The following is a 20,209-nucleotide window of genomic DNA, read 5'->3' on the forward strand; positions in this document are numbered from 1 at the left end:
CCATGGCATTTATTTCAGGAGCCTCTCCTGACCTGTGTTTCTGACTGTATTTTAGAACAGAATCAGGAAAAGAAAGAATTCTTGATGCACATGAAGAACCAGGGTCGCTTTCTTCACAGCATCATACCAACACTGAAGAGAAGCAGAGGCTGAGATTTTGCAAGCTGCCCATGGCATTTTGCCTTACTGCTCCCATCTATTTCCAGCGAGAACTGTATACTTAATGCTCCTTAGCCAGCTTTGCAAATCTTAATCAACTTGTTTATAGAAGCAAAATACTTTGGTAAGTACCTAGAAAGCAGCCTGGATGGCAGAGGGAACAGTTACCTTCAAAAGCTAATGAGAATTACAAACTGCCAATATCGTTACAAACCAAGCTGCTTGCTTACTTAGACACATATGCACTTACATACCTATTTTGGGGGCTTGGCTTCAAAACATCGAAGCAAACCAGAATTAAAGTGTCTCTGGTGTCAAATACCACTGGTCCCTGTCATCATTGCCAAGTTTTGCCTTTGGTGCTATTTGTCACTGTTCCTCAGAACATACTTGGATGTCTTCAACAGTAACAAGCAGTAATGTACAACCCTTCTGTTCAGGTCTCAGTCTTACAGCTAAAGGAAAAGCTTTTGGTAGCAGAGGTGGGGGAGGAGGGAGGTAACGTTTGTGGCTTTACTACAAGAGACAGGTTTCTAGACCGATGTTACTCGCTGTGTAGATACGCATCAGTAATTATGTGGCCTCGGTAACGAGAGGAAGAAAGAAAATAAGCAGTAGATGCATTAACATCTTGAAGGCTTTGATATTTGGAGCTCAGTAGGTTATGCATTGTCCTACACCATACACTGCTGTCTGGACAATTCAGGTTGGTGATAAGTTACTTGGTCAGCACCCTGAGCATCCCCGAGTCCGTGATGATGCAGTGCACAAGTTAGCAAAGGTTTGGGCAGACTGTTTGCAGAAGGAGGCAGAAAACCACATTTGTGTGGTGATATTTTAGTCTGTATTTTCAAAAGCGGCTATAAATATGCCCTTGCAGCCTCGCACAAAGACATTTGTTCACTCAGAAAGAGTGCTTAGGCATCACCCATGGGAGTGGGACAGGGCTTTGTACAAGAAGGACACTGCAGGCAGCTCTTTTCACATCATGTGCATTGTGCGCTCATGTTCACACGTGCGTGAGAGCACAACAGAGGCACAGACACTGGAAACAGATCTCTTGCTTGATTCAGAGCAAAAGAGTTAAAGAGAATTTTATATCTGGGGGGAAAATTGGCTTCAGACCAAGTTGCAAAGTCAAGCTTAATGCATTAGACCTGTTTTTTCTAGGCAAACCATGCCCACATTCACGCACACTCTAGTACTCACACCATGCTTCTGCAGCATGAGGTGTGCAGCAAAACCACAAATATCTGAACATCTGAAGTTAAGGCTCCCTTGGCTCCTTTCATTTTGCTTGCACTGAGATGGGCCATAGGGTCTTTCTTTAAGTGGTCAAGTAAACTCCAGCAGAATGAGAAAGTTTTGTCTTTCCAATGCAGCTTATGAGGTGCTGCAGAAGAACTTCACATGCGGATGTTTTACTGGGAGAAAAAGCATGGAAGATGCTCAGTGTTGGGGGGTTGTACATTCATAATCTACATTCATACCTCATTCTAGGCCTGATGCTCCGAGCTGTGAACTGAAATCAGGAGGAAAGCCTTCTCTAAGAACAGAGAGACCTGAAGAAAATAAAGTCTGCTTCCTGCAAAAATTGCTATAAATGCCCTTCCCCCTGCATATCTCACCTTATCAGCCTGTCATCTAAGACCTCACCTCGAGGTGCAACCTTCCCCTTTGCTTCTCTTGCTTTCTGTCCCTTTCTCGTAGTACTCCAGTGAATACCATCCTTGCACACCAGCACTCCACCAAAACTATCCTTAGAAGAAACGCTCCGAGAAGTGACAAAGGAGGACCACAAAATTTAGATAAATAACTAAAATAAAAGCATGAAATCCTCAAGACATGTACGCTACTACTTAAAGTGACCACATCCTGTTAGGGTAAAATCCACAGTGGTGGGGAGAAACTATATACAAGACTCTCAGCACCTCTGCAAAGGCTCTGAGTGAAACACCAAGTGCCTAAAATGTAAGCAATTGTGCTGTTTTGTTGTAGGCTTGCTTCAGACAAACCTGTCTTCCCTTAGCAGGAATAATTCCACCACAGAGCAGCAGAGCTACTCAGGCTCTGAAGAGACTTTCCCAGTGGTTTACCTGCAAAAGGGAGTTAGTACAAACACCTCAAGCCGACAGCACGCAGCACGTGATTGTAAGCTCATACTAAGGCAAAAGGCACACATGGTCATACAGATTTTGGAGGCAAAATGATGTAGCGTTATAAAAATATCCCAGTTACAAACATTTCCAATGGGTTTTTGCTGTTGTCTATTAGAAAGCTGTTATGCAATACAAATGCCATCTGACTAGGGACTAGGGTATGAGGGAATATCGTCATTTATCCCTTGGATGTTTCAGATGGTTCTGTTCAAAATTGCTTTTGAGGGACAACAACAGGGAAAATCTCCAGTCAGCAAATGTCTCTGTGAACGTAGTTTATAGGTAGGGGTTTGTTCATTCTAGAGATGAAGAATCTTGCCCTCGAGGTCAATGCTTTTGTCCCAGGAAGGGCCATCTCTACAGGGCCAAAGCCAGGGCAGTTTAAAAATGGCAAAACAGAGACTTCAACTTGCTCAGAAAGGAAACGTGTTCTTAGACCAAGATCTTGATGGCCAAGTTTCAGGCCGAGAGGCGAACGCCCACAGTTCACAACTGACAAGAAGCAGTGATTGCAAGAGAACGCTACCCCACCCTTTGCTATAGCAACACCAACACAGAAGTTGTCTTCTCATGGAAGGAGACAAGTATGGTTGTCATCTCCTTGAGTAATGCAAATTGTTCATTGGATGCCCTTCAGATGGTCTCTCTCTTATGTCCAGAACATAAGGATAAACATGTTTGCATGGAGTGAAAGCAGCAGTTACACAAAATGTGGGGTTTTAATTAACAGACAGGCTTTGGCAAGTATATTATTGTCCACATGTAAAGTGGAACTGAAACAATTAAACAGTTTAAAACCACACCATTTGTTATGGTGAGGAAGTCCGTGCATGGGCATCTTGCTGAGATTAGATGTACCCATTTTTGATTCAATTTAGGGCAATAAAAAACAAACCCTGCAAACACAATATAAATTAAGCCAGAGCAGGATGTTAACCCAAAGAAGATGTGATTTGGAGGCGTGTAATAAAGATGTTACCAGTGATTTAAAATCCATGCAAACACAAGCTGTCATGAGTTTCACTGGCTCTAAATCATCTTTTGCAAGTGTTGCTTGCCCAATATGAACTGAAGATGGAAATAAACTAATAAAGATACAGATTTGCTGCACCTCTACTGCCATAAAAGACCTTAGAGCATTGCTCTAGAGGTCACTTTTCAAACCAACCAGTCCACCTCCCATGCCAGATATTAGAATCATAGAATCAGCTGGGTTGGATGTTGAACAGGTAATTTGAAGAACGCAGCAAAACCTGCCTCCCCCTCCTCAGTAAGTGCTCTAACCCCCCTCAGGATCACTATTTGTGGAGAAATAAAAACATGGTCTAGACCTGGCACATTGGCTCAGCAATATCATAGGGGGTGTAAGTCAGTGCATGATGGGGAAAGATGACCTAGAGTCCAGGCTGATTCCATTACATATGTTTGAATCTATGGAGTTCCCTGAGCTATGGGTTAAAAAGCTCTGCAAAAGACTTCAATTCACACTTGCACATGATGTGCACAAAGCATGTCCACATCTATTCACTGACCAAACTTTGTTCCTGCAGGACCACGCGATTGTGAGCCCTTAGGACACACATCAAGCCTGCAGCAGATATACCCCTTTACTACTAAGTTACACTGCAGCTGGGCAGGTTTGCAGTTAAATTATTCCATGTAGGCAAAACCTGTTGTTAAGACTTTCTGAGTGGCCTAAAAAAGTTAAGAGGAAAGTACAAACCAAATACTGGAGATTGCAAGGCAAAAGGAGAGATTTCTATAGTAGACTGAATTCACACTCCTGCATCTGCCAAGTGTGCAATTAAATGTCTTTGGCTCAATTAAAACAATTAGTCTGTGGAATAGTTCTGGTACACTTAAGAAAACAATCCCTTGTACTGTTTAAATTGCTCAAGAAGACAACCATCTGGAAGGCAAAACCCTCTGCCATATCTCTTCTGTGCTACACAGCATTTATGTTCTACACAGAGGGGTACGTTGCTGAGTTTACAGAGGGAAGCCCTTCTTAACCACACTGGTAGATTTTATTTGGTCCCTCACTGTGTTCATGTTCTAGTAATGACTGAGCTTTTGCTGTGTCTTTTCTAGTCACTTACGTGTGTCTTTCTGCCCTGCTATTTCCCAACATAAACACACAGCTTTGACACAAATCGATGCCTACCACCTATGGCAGAGCAGACTTAAGGGGACGATTGCTTTTCAATTGCTTTCCTCTGGCTACAGTACAACTTTGCTTTTCTGCATCCTAGAGTTTAGAAAATCTCCCCTGAAGGATGGGTTAAGGCTGGAGCTCAGCATATTCAAAACATTTAAGCATCTCAAGCCACATCCTCTCCCGTCGCCCTTCACCTGAGACAAGCAAGGCAAGGTAGCCTAACCCCTTCCTTTTAGTGGTGAACTGCAGCAAATCTGGCTATGTGTGAGTCAGATGCAAGGGTGGTGAGGCACTGGAACACCCAGAGAAGCTGTGGCTGCCCCATCCCTGGCAGTGTTCAAGGCCAGGTTGGACCCGCTTGGAGCAACCTGCTCTAGTGGAAGGTGTCCCTGTTTGAGCTTTAGGGTCCCTTCCAACCCAAATTGTTTGTGATTCTATGATGAGAAACATCAGATAATCCTGAGGAACGCTGATCTAAGTGCATGGTGCAGAAAATGATAAGACATGGGGACCTGTGACAGCTTGCTGATGATGCTGGAATTGCCCAGTACCCAAAAGGAGACTCTAATGTATCTGGACCCCATCTCTCTTAGCTTAAACAGCCAAATTATTTCTGGACTAGAAGTGACCTGGGATGCAGCCGAGTTCCTCCTTTCACCACAGCCTCCCCAATGTGACTATAGGCCTGGCTGCGGAGTGTCGCAGTTCCTCATCTCCAAACCAGAGGGGCTCAGAAGGGAGCAATAATACTTTGCAGCATGGGGAGAGGAGGAGCGCCCAGTAAGCACCATGAGCTACATGGGTTGTGGCAATACTTCAGCACCTTTCCAAGGGTGGTATGGGAGGCTCATGGCCTGTGCAGCAAAGCAAGTCCATGTGTGCACAGCGACACACGTACAGATGGGAGATTTCTGCACTTTCACTGCACAGTATTTCAGGCTCCACAAATCAAAGAAGGTTGTGGTGCTCTGAACGTATCCTGAATGAGGCCCAGGTTCCTTTTGGTACAGATCTAAGGAGGTGGCGAGGGAAACATGTCTTACTCCTGCCGTACCTCCCAAAGTTTATGCTTTCAACACTCCTGCTTTCTCTCCTCCTTTCTGACATCCAACCTTTCATTCCGTTTTGTTTCCCTCTTTCCATTCTCTCTTCCTGCCCACCTCCTTCCCTCCCTCTTCTTTTGAGACCCTTCCAAGCAGTGCACTTGTCACAAGCTGCAACCTAAGGGAGAAAGTTTCAGTTCCTGTCAGTTTGCAGCTTCTTTCTCCCCAGGTCAGCAAAAACAACATAAAAAAGAAAGACCAAACCAGCAAAAATAGACTGGTTTTAAGAAGAGCTCAACACCCCACCCAGGCAATAGGCATCTTTCGAAATCCTCCAACCTAAACACACCCACAGCGTCTCTCCCTTCAAGGCTCTTCTGTTCAAGCTGCTTCTGTATTGAAGCGCTCCCTCAAGAAGAGCCCGCAAGAAGTGCATAAGGGTCCCCCCCCAGAGCAAGAAAGCCAGCCCCCTGCTGCCTGGGCTTTGAGTAACACCGCCGGCCACCTCCAGGGGCTTGGGAAAGGCTTGGTTTATCTTTGCAGAGGCTGAAGGACCGGCCGGTTGGATGGGGGGAGAAAAGGGGGAACCGCTCTCCAAGTCCCAGCAGCGTCCTCGGTTGCTCAAGGCCACCAGAGGTTGGTTATGTTCGTGGTTTTTTGCCACACTCCTGGCTTCCCCTTCCCCCCCTCTGGCCCCAAGCTAGCCAGGGGGATGTTTCACCCCAAACCACCTCTGGCCCTCGCTTTCTCCCCCCATAAAGCTGCCGGAGGAAACCCACGGGCGACCCCCAGAACCAGCGGCGCATTCCGAGCAGGGCCGGGCGAGGAAACCCGAGCCGGGGGCACACATCTGGGGCCAGCAGCTCCTTGCTCCCCCGCCGCAGCCCCGGGGCAGGAGCTGTCAGTGCCTTTCCGCCGCAGCCCGCCGCGCCAGGCGGGGCCCCGGGGCCGCCCCGACGGCTCCCTGCCGGCTGCGGAGCCCCTCGAGCGCCGGGGAGGCGAAGGGGAGAGCCCCGATACGCTGCTGGGGGAACCGGAGGAGGATGAGAGCGAACGGACGGAGCCAGACCCCAACCCTCGCTACCTTTCCCAGAGCCCCCAAGCCCTTCTTGCCCCCTTTACCTTAATAGTGCCGTCCATCTAGAATAACTTCCAGCCGGGACCAGCAATATTCCACACATTGACCCGGTTTAGCCTGCAACCGAAGCCTCCTGAAGTTTGTGTGATCCTTCTCTGTCCCTTCGCTTTCCTCCCTGCCCTTGCAGCGGGTCTGCGTCTCTCCCCTCTCCTCCTCACCCTCCCTCCCTCCCCGTCTCTCTCTTTTTTTAACTTTGGTTGTTGCAGCAGAGCAGAGCGAAAAAGAGACAGTTAACCGGATGAACCGTTTTTTTCTGCTAATTTTGGGAAGTGAAGTCACTCGAGGAGGAAACTTTCGTCTCTCCGCTGGTCCTGCCTTCTCGATGAAAAAAGACATATATTTCACATACAGGATATTTGCTCCATTTAGATAAGAAGGGGCAGAACAATAGCTACCTCTGGCAGCTCTTGTTTGTCCAAGCCCTCGCCTCGCACCCCAGCTCCGTGTGTCATCCCACAGTTTAGTTTAACAGAGCTTTTGCGATATTATTTTGTCTTCTCTTGGCAGGAGCAGCTTTAAGCCTGACTCACTGAATTTCCGTCTCTTCCCACAGATTTTTTCATTAATGCGTTTTCCAGTCACAGGCAAAAAGGAAGGGGAGAAAATCGTAAATACAAGTCGGTGGCGGCAGGCAGAGGGGGAGGAAATACAGAGCGTGGGGATTATAACACGTTTAGAACAAAACTTCTGCCCCTCTGCTTCACTTCCCCCATCAAGGAGAGTGAGGCGAAGGTCCGGTCCCTCTCCAGTGCGAGAGTGCCATTGAACACAGGCTGAAAACGGGGCTGCGGGGTTGCGGAGGCTCTTCCCCACTTTCACTCCTTCCTTTCCTTCCCAGCATCCCTGGGATACCAGGCTCCGAAGCAAAGGATGCCCATCCATTTCACTGCATTTACTAGGAGCACTTTCTCCATCCTCCTCTCCCAGTCCCAGTTTCCCACTAAGCTGTTAAAACCCCACCCAGGGAAAACCAACCAAACCAAACCACTTTATAAGCTAAAAATTACCCAAATTGACAGTAATTGTCAGAGCAGCTGAGCTGGCCGTTCCCGGACACCGTGGCAAAACGGGCACTGCAAAACCCCAACTTTTAAATCTCATTTTAGACCCGGCTTGCCCCTGACGTCCAATTCTATTTCATTCAAACGAGAGCGATTACCAGAAAATAAACGCGTTTCCCTCCCTTTTTTTCCGGGAAAAGCTGAACCCGTCCAAAGGACCCGAGGGAAAGGGGCACCACCGGCTCACACACACACGTACCCTCCCCCCCCCGCCTCCCTTGCAAAACCAGCAGCGGAACACATCATGCAACCAACACTCCTTCATCCCCACTTCTGCAAACTGCTGCAGCCTCAGGAGAAGAGCGGGGGGGGGGGGGGGGGGGGCGGGGATGAAAACAAGGGAGAGTGAATCCAAGAAAGGAGGATGCTCCCGCACATCGGATCTCTCGGGGGGGGGGGGGGGGTATGGATTACCTTGTCCAGTGCCAGTTGCGTCCAGTCTTTTTGATTCCCCCCCGTCTTTAGTCCAACCACGGGGAGGGGAAGGGGAGGGTGGGTTTCAAAGTGATATCCAAAGTTATTCTCACCCGCCCCTTCCAAAAGGGAAATGCAATAATGCCACTAGTGTTCCTACCCGGCTGCGGCAGAGATGCCTTATATTAATACTTTATTTCTCCAAGACAGAGGCTGGCAGGAGAGAGCTGTAGGTCCCCCCTTGCCCCTCCCTCCCCCCTCCCCTGAAATTAGCCTCATCAATTCAGCTACAATTTGGGAGTTCAGATGCAGACACGGGACTGAACGTGACCAGACCTGGAGGTTTTGGCTCGCTGCTTGCCAGCGATTGAGGCCGTCTGCAGGCGGGAGGTGAAGAGGGGGGGAGCGGAGGGGACAGCCCGTCCCCCGTCCCCCCCCGCCCCTTGTCTGCTTTACAATCCCGGGGTCTCCCCGGAGAGCAGCACATCTGGATGCTGCTAGCGGGGTCAGGTCCCCCCTTGCCTAGGGCCACAAGAACTGGAGTTCAATTAAAAGAAATCATGGTTAACCCTTTGCTTCCCTCATTACCCTGTCTTTTCCCCTGCTCTCTGCCACCACCACCCCCGGCGCCCTGCAAATACTCCCCCCTCCAGCGTTACCACATGGCAGGCTGCGGCAGCCAGAAAAGCGGGAGTTTAAAGGGAAGAGTGAAACGCATCCTCTCAAAACCCGAATGGTTTCCTCTTTAGACAACACTACCAGCCCCCCCAAGAAAACGGGTGAGGGAGAGGACAGGCTGAGGAGCTTAACCGCGAGAGGAAGGGGAAAAAACATACCCTGGAAGGAGCCCGTGCCCCGGGGGGGGATCCCCTGTGCTCTCCAGGATGTCAAACACACACACACATCCCTATCCCGTCTAGAGACATATGGGGAACCAAATCCTGGATTTGAGTGCCAGGCGGGCACTGGCAACCCAGGGGCTTATTTGGGATGCCTGAGGGTGACCCTTTTGAGGTCACCGGTTAGAGCGGGTCCATCAGGGCTGCGCCGTGCTTTACCTCCTGTATTTGGTCTAAAATAAGATCCTCGACAAGTCCAAGAGATAAGGTAACGAGCCAAATTGTTAAACATTCTAACAGACAAGAGCAACAATCTATTTCTCTCCCTCCCCCCCCCCCCCCCCCCCCAAATAACGCAACAATAGAACCTTTGCTTCACCTAAACCCTAAAATAACACCCTTGAATTTATCTCAAACTGCTTGGAAAAGCTGGAATATTCATAACCCCCGTGCGCCAAGCTCTGAATCATCCCAGGTGATTGCTCAGACTTTGGGTTTAACTGTTTGAGAGGGAGGCAGCGGGGACGGGCAGGGGAAGCGAAGCCACCGCCGGGCACGATGCTCTTCGTCGTGCTCAGGTTTTAACCCGATGCTGGGGTTTTGGATGCATTATGTATATACAGCGCGGGAATTATGATCTCTTTAATGTGGTTACCACCAGACATCTGGAAAATCATTTGATCTTGGCAACCACGGAAGATTTCAAATGCTTCCATTGGTACAAGCTGGTAGAAATCAGTTACTCATCCGTTATTTTCATGATTTCTTTTTTCACTCCACTTATGAATGAGACGAAATTCAGCAGCCACGTTTTTAATCAGTTCGATCTTGAGCTCAAGCTCTTGGCATGTCCCCACCTCCTCTCTTCGTCCTTACAATTACACCGACTGCAGCCTCGCACGGAGAAGCCGAAACCGACGTTTTTGGCGTGATCCGATTGAAATCAATAAGGACACACCGCGGGGAGAGATGTGGCCAGTGACTATTTCACGTCCAGCATCAAAGCAGTTAACCCTTTAGTGCAGTTCAGTGCCAGTCTTAAACGGGACTACACAATCTCAAACACAGGGATGTTCTGTCTGTAATTCACGCGAGATTAGCGGTCATCGCTTCATAATTAAAACCGTGTAGTTATTCTATAGGAATAAAGATAATGAAAACCTTCCCGGGACGCGGTTGCACGTTAGAAATCCTCGTTTCGGAGGCTGGGAAAGGGAGCCGGCTTTTTTCCCCCTCTATCGCCTGAAGAGCATCACCTGAGCTCTAGTTAGAGCCCAGGGACTCTCGCTTTGAACCGAGGCGGAGGAACCCCAGATCCAGCCCTGCGCCTTGATTTTGTCAGTAGAAAGTGCCTCTTTCTTTAACTCTATACATGTAGTTACACACCTCCTGCTAGGTAGGTATAGTGCGTGTGTCTATATCCCCATAAATTCTACCCTATATAAAACTATTGACCATATTTACCCTCATTCTTTGCCCTTTTTAGGCCGGGGTCTGTTCTGCTCCAGACTGGAGGGAAAATCTCCACCAGCTTCAGCAAACGTTTAAGATTTCCTGGGCTGAGTTTCCCCTGGCACCGGCTCTGTTGCAGAGTGAAAAACGCGACGTGGTTTGTTTGTTTTCGAAACCCACATTCTTCCAAGAAAAAAAAGCCCTAACTCCAGCCCTGGGATTTGATCCCGAGAAACGAATGCCGATTCTCAACTAAACTCGTTGGGCAAACCTCTGCATTCCAGTGACAAAAGGGAACTGGTTGAGTTTTCTAGCGTCACAACTGCAGGATCGGGTCTATCCTACCTCGGGGTCTACAGGAACAGCCTCATTCGGGAACTTGAAGCCGGGAAGTTATTCCCTGCTAATCGGTCCTAAGTAAAACATAACGTCTTAAAAGTGGGGTGGAGAAGATGCAGTAGCTTTGAAGCTGCATCTCAATTAGGCGAGCAGTGGGGTGAGCAGTGTCCTGGCCGCTTTTATTTGAGCTCCATGTCCCTTTCCTCCCCGCTCCCGCAATTATTGGAAAACTAAGGCACAACCCCCCCCCAGCATCCCGCAGGCCGAGCAAACAGACTGCAGCGCACCAGCTCCAAACGTCTGGCCCCTCGCTTGAGGCCATAATTAATTTGAGATTTATTTTTATTGGAGAACCCAGGCTCGTCTGACCTTAGCCAAACAAGACTCCAGCTAGACCCTTGATGCGCTTGAATGGAACAGAATATTTCTCCCTAACTTCTCTTCAGGCGGCCGTGCCTGCTTTGAATTTGTTCCTCAGACTTCAGATACTTGGAGATTTGCAGGAAAGATTTAAAACATCATCCCCCCTCCCTTCCCCCCTTTAGCATTCACTTTCTTTTTAATTCCCTTTCTGCTCCCCTTTCCCTCCACACCTCCTCTCTTTCCAAACACAGGAAAGGCCGGGATACAAAATTCCCTGGACCCAGCATGTTGGTGGGGGGTGTTTTTCTGTCAGCGGTGGGAGAACGGAGCCATTCGATGGTCGCGGAGCTAGGGAGGGGGGTGGTTGCTCGAATCACTGTAACAACCTTGCCTCTTGTGCCCGAAAGCCTCGTTTCTTTTACAAAGCTCTAAACTGCATTTTCTGGGGATAAACGGCGTTTCTCCCACCTTCTCGACCCAAATTCAGACCGTGTCTTGAAGGTAAAGCAGGGAAGAAACAACGCCAGCTTTTCCCTGGGCTTGAGAACGGAGAGGAAGTCCAGGATTCGCAGGACAATGGGAAATGGGGAGGGATTTTTCCTGTATAAAATAGAGGTAGGTGCCAGCAATAGCTGAGCCCAGATTGTCGCAAGGTGTCAATCAACGACTCGCTGAAGTCTGACAATTTAGTGGCTTTCCCCACCTTCTCTGGGTCCTGTCCTCCCCGCCTGGATGGGAGGAAGCGAAGTTCTGCCGGACGCCAGGAACTGGGGGGAAGTAATGCTACTAGTCCTGAAGGAGAGGCAGAAACGGGTAACGCGCTAGAGGATGCTCTCAGCAGGAACATCACTACCTGAGCTGCGGGTTAAAAACACCCTGAAGGGTCCGCTTTCCCCTCTGCTGCCGGGTTAAAGTTGCTCTCAAGAGCGCTTTGGAGGTTCCTGGCTCAGCGGCATTCCCGGAATCGAGGCATCCCTGGACACCTGCGGGATGAGCCGGCCCCATGCAGTGCCTTCCCCTGGGGAGGTTCCCCAGGCATCACCTCCGCTGCCAGGTCTCTGTTGCAAAAGCCGGTGATATAACGGGATGTTCTGTCCTTGTAACCTGTCTCCGAGCAGCCTCTGGCTGCTACTGTACAGATAACGTGTCCGTGTTTGTCTGCAGCTTTCCTATTGCCTGCTCCAGGAAAAAATCTCCTGTTTTGTTCCTAAAAAAATACCACCATCACCACCACCCACCCCTCTCTTTAGGGCTTCTGTAAACTTTCCAGGCAGGGTGAAAGCAAGAACAACCCAAACATTGTTTCCAGCCACCCAGGCTATTTTGCCTCCATGAATATGCCTCTTTGTACGCTACCACAAACGTTAGGGCTGCATGAAATCCATTTCTAAAGCGAGCAGACCCGCACTTGCACCGAGGTTCCTTCCCGAAGCAAAGCCCATCCTTGTGCCCGTTCAGAGCTCTGGGCTGCAGCCCCTCATGGAGATGCTTTGGGGGTGCTCCCGGCTCCCATGGCAGGGGTCACACCGGCCCCGGGATGCTCTGCAGAGCCCCGACGGCTTCAGGCTCTGCTGTAGGGTCCAACCGGGGAACCGAAAGCAGAAGCAGTGACTTTCCTATCCCTCCCCTCCTCGCACAGAGAGAGGAGATAAGCGTTAAGACGCTGCCGAAGGGCATAAGAGAAGCGCGAGTGAATAACACCTCCCCACCAAAAAAATGACTTTTCACAGCCTTTACAGACAGATTAAACCACAAACTGGCAGAAGGCAGCAGAGACGTCTGCGGCCCGGAGGAGCTTGTGGCAATGGTAATAATTAAAAAGTCAGTATTCGGAGGTCATGTTGCTTTGCTTAGAGCCCTAATTCTTTCCATATCCCTCCAGTTAGGATTCCAGCGCTGTCTTTTAGAATTTAATTTCCCAATTATATTACATGTCTCATTCTGTACAGTCAAATACGTGTGTTTAGATGAGATTAGCACCCTCTGATAGACTGTGAATTAATAAGTACTTGCAGATCAGCAAGTCCGTAGTGGTCTGAGGAATAGAGATACTTCATTAGTCACACAGAATAAACCAGTGTGAATCAAAATGCCTTCTTTTACATGTATGATTTCTACCTCTCCATCATATTCAGGCCCATAGGGGAAGTGTGTATGGAGAGAAGACCAAGTGCTCCTGTCATGAGGTTATACAGTGTGCTAGATACGGATCCACACATCCTATGTGGTTGTGATGTAAATCAAGGTTACAACACGAGAAGTTGAACTTGCCCAGTATGACTCAACATAAGCCATCCTTGATAAAACAAACCATACTAAAACTGAAATCCTCCTCTTCCTCCTCCAGCCACCAAGTCCCTCCCCTCTCTTCTGCATTTTGAAAGCTATGGCAAGAAAACCAGGGTGGCCTGGAGCTGGCCATAGGCTATTCTGTACCACAGGGCTACGACAGTGAGTTGCTCCTCCTGGGAGCTGCTGCGGAGCACCCTGCCAGCAACCCCCTCCCGGTTACAACATACAGAGGCCTTTTCTGTAGAAGGCACAGGATAAACATAAATTTTATATATGTGGTGCATTTGTTTGGGAGGATTTATACAAGACATTGATCCCGGTATTGCTTTTTCTGCTGTGAAGGGGGTAGTGTACACATCATCAGCTGAAAGCCCATGGAAGCAATAAATAAAACACTTCTCCTCCCACAGGACAAGCAAGTAAATTTTGCTGGAGAAGGAATGACATGGAAATAATAATAAAGACTTGGGAAGAGAGAGCAATTGGAACTCAACCTCCTGCTTTCCAAACTTCTTGGGAAGTCCTCAAAGCTCAGCGTGGGGAAGCAGGAGAGACAAGGCAGGTGCTTTCTGCATATGAGCAGAGCCTTGTTCTTACACGGCACTTCCATCCATGCTTTAAAGATAGAGAAATGGAGGAACAGAGAGTTGAAGTGTCTTGCTCAGGAACACCAAGCTATCAGGCTTGGATCCATACCCACGTTTCCTACCTAGATCATTAGTCAATCCCACCACTTCTACGAACAAGCCAGTCACCCTCAGAATCTCTCAGTTCTCTCTGGATGCATTTTAAGTCAGTAGAAACCATCACCAAACTCAGAGGGGCCAGAGGCTGACCTAACCTGTGCTTTTAAGGTTCTAGTTCTCCCAAATTTAACCACATTCTTACTTTTATGCACAGTCTCACTGGTCTGAACGAGCTGCCTAGGTACCCTTTTGCCCCACTGGCACTGAGCTGCCCAACTTAAAACTTTCAGGAGTCAATAGGAGATAGAGATTTCCTTTGTCTCCAGAAGACTTTGGGTCAGACTTAAGAAACTGCTGTCAAAATGCTGTGGAGTTTTCTAAGCACAATGACACTGGTGTGAATGAAGCTTTACAGACAAAATGCCAAAGACAAGGTACTTCCCCCCAAAACAACAGCAGCTGATGATGAAGGGTTGTAATAAAAGGCAGAGAGCTCCAAATGACACAGCTCACATATCCCTCCACCCCTGAAACACTGGATACAAATATAGCCTGAAGGAGTTCTTCCTGGTGGATAAAACGCATTCTTATATGAAGAGAACTTTGTCCAAGCACTTTGCCTGCAGGATTGTGCTTAATGAGAAGGCTATCCTGACACAGTTATGGACAGACTCACTCAATCCTGCTGGAATGTTTAATTATTCAGGCCTGGATCTTAGTTCCACTTAATTCAAAAGGAATTTTGCTACTAACTGGAGCTGAGGCTGGATCTAGCCTCACAACAAAAGGCAATGATACCATAATATAGGATGTCAAAGGGCCTTCATCTCTTCATTGTAAACAGAACACATCTCAGATCATTTCCCACATACAGGAACTCCAAAGAGACATTAATGCTAAAGCTGGGCACAGACTGCATAACATGTTTCTTCCCTTGAACTTTGAGTGAATTTGCTTTCATGAGACTTGAATTTCATTTGCTTTCCACAGAGTTTCTATTCTTCCAGAATTTGCTCCAAAGCTATACGAATTTAATAAGCAAAATTAAATCACCAGCATTCCCTGAGCGATGGTTCTGATGTTGGGGGACATCAACTGCATGTGAAGCCTTGACCATTCCTGTTTGGATTTGGTCTAGAGACCCGGTGCAAAGAGTATGTGTTCACCCAATCAGGGAAATCAAGTAATGCCACATCACCTGGGAGTCATCCCACCGAGCTGGCATTTCCAATACAAAACTGCCCACAGAATGAGCCACACAGAGAAATCAATCGGTGAATCACTTCCAATAACGTGCAAGTACATGAAAATCACAATTGGTGCATGGAACGTTGACTAACAAGAAGGACAAAAAAAGAGGCTAAATTCCTGTAATGAATTATTCATACAAATTATCCACCCAGCTCTAGTTAACACCCTTCTGTGTTTCTTCAGCCTTCTTCAGGGGGAGAAGAGGCTTGTGTTTTAGATTTTCCTTAAGTGCTGTTGCATGCAGGGTTTGCCTTAAACGTGTAACACAGATGTCTCAGGCTTGGTTTATTTACATTCTTGGGAACTGTTGTGGAAAAAACCCTATATGATGTCAAATATAATATAGTACTCGATTGAGCTATAAAGGGACCAGGCTGTGCCAAGCCTTGTTTTAATCTGATGAAAAGAAAGAGGCAGAAGTGGCCCCTCAAAATACATTCTAAGAAACCTTTTTTTCTAACTCAAAAAAAAAGGATATACGAACAACTATCTAGAGTGTAAGATCTGGCACCAGTCATTATCAGTAAACCCAGCTGAAGTCAGTTTGCCTACTAAATTGTATGGAAGCATTACTCAAGGAAAACCGTAAGTCACACTGTCAAAGAAATCCCAGTATTACATAGCATTGCCTGGTGCAACAATCTGCAGTAACCGAAAGAGATGTTTTGGTTTAAATCATTAAATATTCTTCCCCTCCAAATCCATCTTGAAATGGACCTCTCAAAAGACATAACTTCACATATCGTCTTGCATACTGGATTCACCCGCTGGCGCAGCAGAGAAGTAGAGGGGTATTAAATGAAATTTAGCTCTGGTTCAAGACTAAATGGCATCTGGGAAATTGGAAGCCAATGTAACAAACCACTAGGATATAACACTGGTAGCACAGCACCACTCTGATATTGGTTTCAGAGCAACAGACCACCACTGTAATGCAATTCAGGACACCCTCACTATAACAGGAGTTATACTATAACCCATCAAACTAAGCATCAATGCATTATGAAAGACAGGGCCACTTCAACACAGCATTTTCCCTGATGATACAACTTTTGACTCAACCCCACATATTTCCATACTGATAACTGTGATACTGGAGACTTCAACCCCTCTCCCACCAAAGGTAGAGAGAGATTTTTTTCCCTGCTAAATCAGGATTTTCAAGTAATATAAATCATTGTAAACTTGGGAAGGTTGTAATTTTTGACATTACCTGTTTAAAGATGCTGTCATGTCTTACCTTGACGTAAGACGAAGTGTCTGGTACAGTCTGAAACATCCTTACTTGTTTAATAGAAAGGTTTAAGGGTCCTAAAATTGACCTGAAATTAAAAAAGAATAAAAAGTTATAAATAAGTAAAGAAACAAAGCACTGCTATAAAAGTAACATTAGGAATAAAGCTTAAAGAGAAGTGATCAAGCATTTAAAGGTACCTTTGAAAGGACGCAGAAAAACGTCCACCACAGTAACTACAAGTCGAGTAGTAGACAGGAGTTGATGAAGTGAGGTTTTATTTCTCTGCTTCAACAGCAGTTCGGTTTTGCTTTTGGATTCCCCCACCCGGGAAAAAGAGCCTTCCTCACCAGAGCAGGTGGAAACGTTTGACATTTGATTAACTGAATTTCTTAGCCAACAATTAAAAGCCAGCTGAAATACTCATGTTTTCATGTCGAGCCTAGTTAACCCTATTGACTTGTAGCCAAGGGTTTCACTTGGCTAAATGAAGGGCAGTTGCCTTTCCTGACTCATTGAAACCATTCCGAGCCATTAACCTGCCGGCCTCTATTGATTTAAAGAACCTTTCTCACCAATAATAATTAAACAATAAGTAAATACAAAGTTTTAAGAATAGCGAACGGAAGTTTCATTCCAAACAGTAATACCCCCCTCCCCAGGGTTGTCATTCTCAGCCCCTCTATTTCGGATGCTCAGTCAAATATCGCGGTGCTTTATCTCAGGCTCGCATCAAGGCAATACATCTGGTTTTCTGTACTTCTAAGACTTGATGATCTCCTGATGAACAGGGGTTTTTTTGCTTCTCTTCCCCCCCGAGTCATCACTACAGAGATGGCGAGATTAACAACGATCGTGGAAAATGGAATGGTGTGTGTGAAAAATAGATCTGCAGTCACTAAAATAAGAGACAAGTGGTTCTTTTTCCCTACACGCTGCCCTCAGGATCTTTAGTCCCATCGGAAAGCACCACAAAACAATTAACTTACTGTAGTTAGTGCATCGTTAAGAAGAACGACCACACTACACACTGATCCACATACACACACAACGCCTTAGCAGGGACTAAGTGCTGCTGTTCTGCCGGTCTATGGGGTGGGAAGGAAAAAGAGGCTTAATCAGAATTTACTGTAAGACAATTACACTACACAATTAGAAATGCGCCTACTGAGTTGCGCACAAGTGGTCAGTGCTTGCGGTAGTGATTCTAACTCTGCACCTAGTTTGTCCGCATCTAATACAACCCAGCCACTGCTGGGGAATCCCGGAGCAACCTTCGTTGTGTTAATGAAGAAATCCTAATTTCGGGAGTTGCCAGCCCGGCTATACCGGACACTTCCGTGCCCCCAGAGCTGCGCCCCTGCTTTGCAGCGAAACATCTGATTTAAAACATAGGAAAAAGAGAAAGAAAGCAAAAAGCATCCCCCCAGCTCAACAACTCCGGAAAAGCACAGCTATCTGCACGTAAACCCCCTTTTATTGAGTTTTAAAGCATTTATTACGCAGCCAGCTGGCACAAAAGGGCAACCGATTATAAAATCGACAATGTGTTTCTGATAAGTACAATTCTTTCTTCTGTCGTCCTCCCTCCTAACACATTCCAGTTTCTTTTCACTTCTGAACTTGCAACAGGGGGTGGAGAGGAACGGGGTAATTTTGCTTAGCCAGTAAATTTTCGAGGGTCAAGGATTCACATATCGGGTTCCCCCGCTCCCCTCTGCACCCCTGATCAGCGCTCCCCCCATTCGCTTACCTCCCTCTTCTAATTCATATAAATAAATACATCTGCATATTTGGATCCCGTCTGAAGGAGTCTGCTGTGGATTAGTCGTCAATCGTATCGCCCTGCCAGCATCAGTCGCAATATAGAAGGGCCTCTTAAACTACTTTCAAGATCCGCCTTTCGCTTATTCTTATTACTATTATTTAAATGACTCACCTTTTATACCCTTTCCCCTCAACCAGTGGCAGATCAGTTTGTAAAGATCCAGGTTGAGACCAGAAATAAAACTCCCCACCAGGTCTGGATTACTACCCTGCCGCTGCAGCTTTGCAAAGAGCAGAAGATTAAACTTGGTAGATCCAAAGCAGCGCTGAAGTCAGAATTCCCAGCCCATCCAGACAGGCTGCATCAACCAGGCATTTCCTCAGGGAGCTTCTGTAACGCTCGCAGCTCCAGGACGTGCTTTCCTTTCCCTCTCTTCTATGCCCTCCACTTTTCATTTGATTTCCGTTTTCTCGTTATCAATATTTCAGCTGCTCCCTCACATCAATCATGGCTATATCACATCCTCGCCCAATGAGCCCACCAGCCGTTACTTGCGACTTTAAATAACCAAGGGGAAAAAAAAAAGGATAAAACCCCCAAATTCACAACTTTCTTAAAAAGGAATGCTGCTGAGGAGTGAAGCCGAAAAGAGACGCTGAGTGGAGCTCAAGTGCTACTTTAAATCCCCTTTTAAAATAAGGAAGTTTCAAATATCCGTTTTTAAATCATCGTTTCTTACTTTGAGGTTGGATTTTTTTTTCCCGACTCTTACCTTGAATGCAGTTAACCCATTTCCCCCTGAAGCTGAACTGAGAACACTGCGGAGGAACAGGGCTGGGAAAGTGAGATGAAATCCCCCCGAAACTATTCCCTCTGTTGGATCCAGAATCCAGCATTTCTCTCTCCAGACCCCTTTTAGCCATTTAATAATACCCTCTTAAATAGTAACGCGTTTAGGGAGGGAGAAGAAGCGCATCTTCTTGTATAGAGGGATTTTTCCCCTCACCAGGGTCACGTTTCTGGTACATCTTGTCACCTCAGAAGGGTTCACAGATGATATTTTGCGCTAACCTGGGGAAGAAACTTCCAGGGATTTTAATACGGCATCAATTTTAAACGTAACCCTCTCAAGGGTTACCAAAACTATTTGGAAAATGTCCTTCCACTCTCCATTCTCTTTCTCTCCTTCCCGGCTTTGCCCCAAATTCCAACATATTGAAACATTTTTCTCCTTAATAAGAGGAGCATATAAAGTGAAGGGGTGAAAGGGCAACTTGGGAGCCGTGCCTAGAGCTCCGCACACAATTTACTCTCTGGTAGACGAGGCGTTTAGCATTCCTCCCAATTTCCAAGGAAAACAGACTCAGACCGGTACCCAGTGACCAGGGGCCTCGCCAGAGCCTCTTTTTTAATATAGAAATTCTTGGGATTCTTCGTTATTATTATAATTGTTGTTTGTGGTATGAGAAACAGTTTCCGAGGCAAGGTAAAGAGGATTTTAGGGAGAAGCTGACTTCCGACGGGAGGAGAAATCAAAGCGGCAAGAGATGCCGAGGAGAGAAAGGGAATCGGGAAAAATACTCATCAGAGTTGTCACTTTTAAGCGTGTTTTTAAGAAATCGCGTGCACCGGGGTTAAAAACGCCGTTTTCAAGCCTTAATCTCGTTACCCTGTGGGGCTGCGAACAGCCCTCTGTGCGCACTCAGAGCCGGGCCGGCCAGTGACCGAATCAGATCACGTTTCAAAGTCATTTTTCATTCTTTTCTCACGTTTCCACGTGTGAATTACACGACCCACGTAGCTGAAGAGGAACCCCGAGGTCTCGCTATTGTGTTAACAAACCCCTTCTTCTC

General features: G+C 47.0%; 1 protein-coding gene across 1 annotated transcript in view; it reads right to left on the reverse strand.

The window, feature by feature from the left end:
- The window catches only part of FLI1 (Fli-1 proto-oncogene, ETS transcription factor), a 65,365-nt gene extending 58,567 nt beyond the window's left edge, over positions 1-6,798 (reverse strand). The window contains exon 1 of the mRNA XM_080631556.1: positions 6,642-6,798. Within this exon, the coding sequence (XP_080487682.1) occupies positions 6,642-6,659 (18 nt within the window). The 5' untranslated portion in view covers positions 6,660-6,798. The remainder of the gene's footprint in view (positions 1-6,641) is intronic.
- Between the last annotated feature and the right edge of the window lie 13,411 nt (positions 6,799-20,209).

The sequence above is a fragment of the Psittacula echo genome (genome assembly GCF_963264785.1).
Source record: "Psittacula echo genome assembly, chromosome: 18".
NCBI lineage: Eukaryota > Metazoa > Chordata > Aves > Psittaciformes > Psittacidae > Psittacula > Psittacula echo.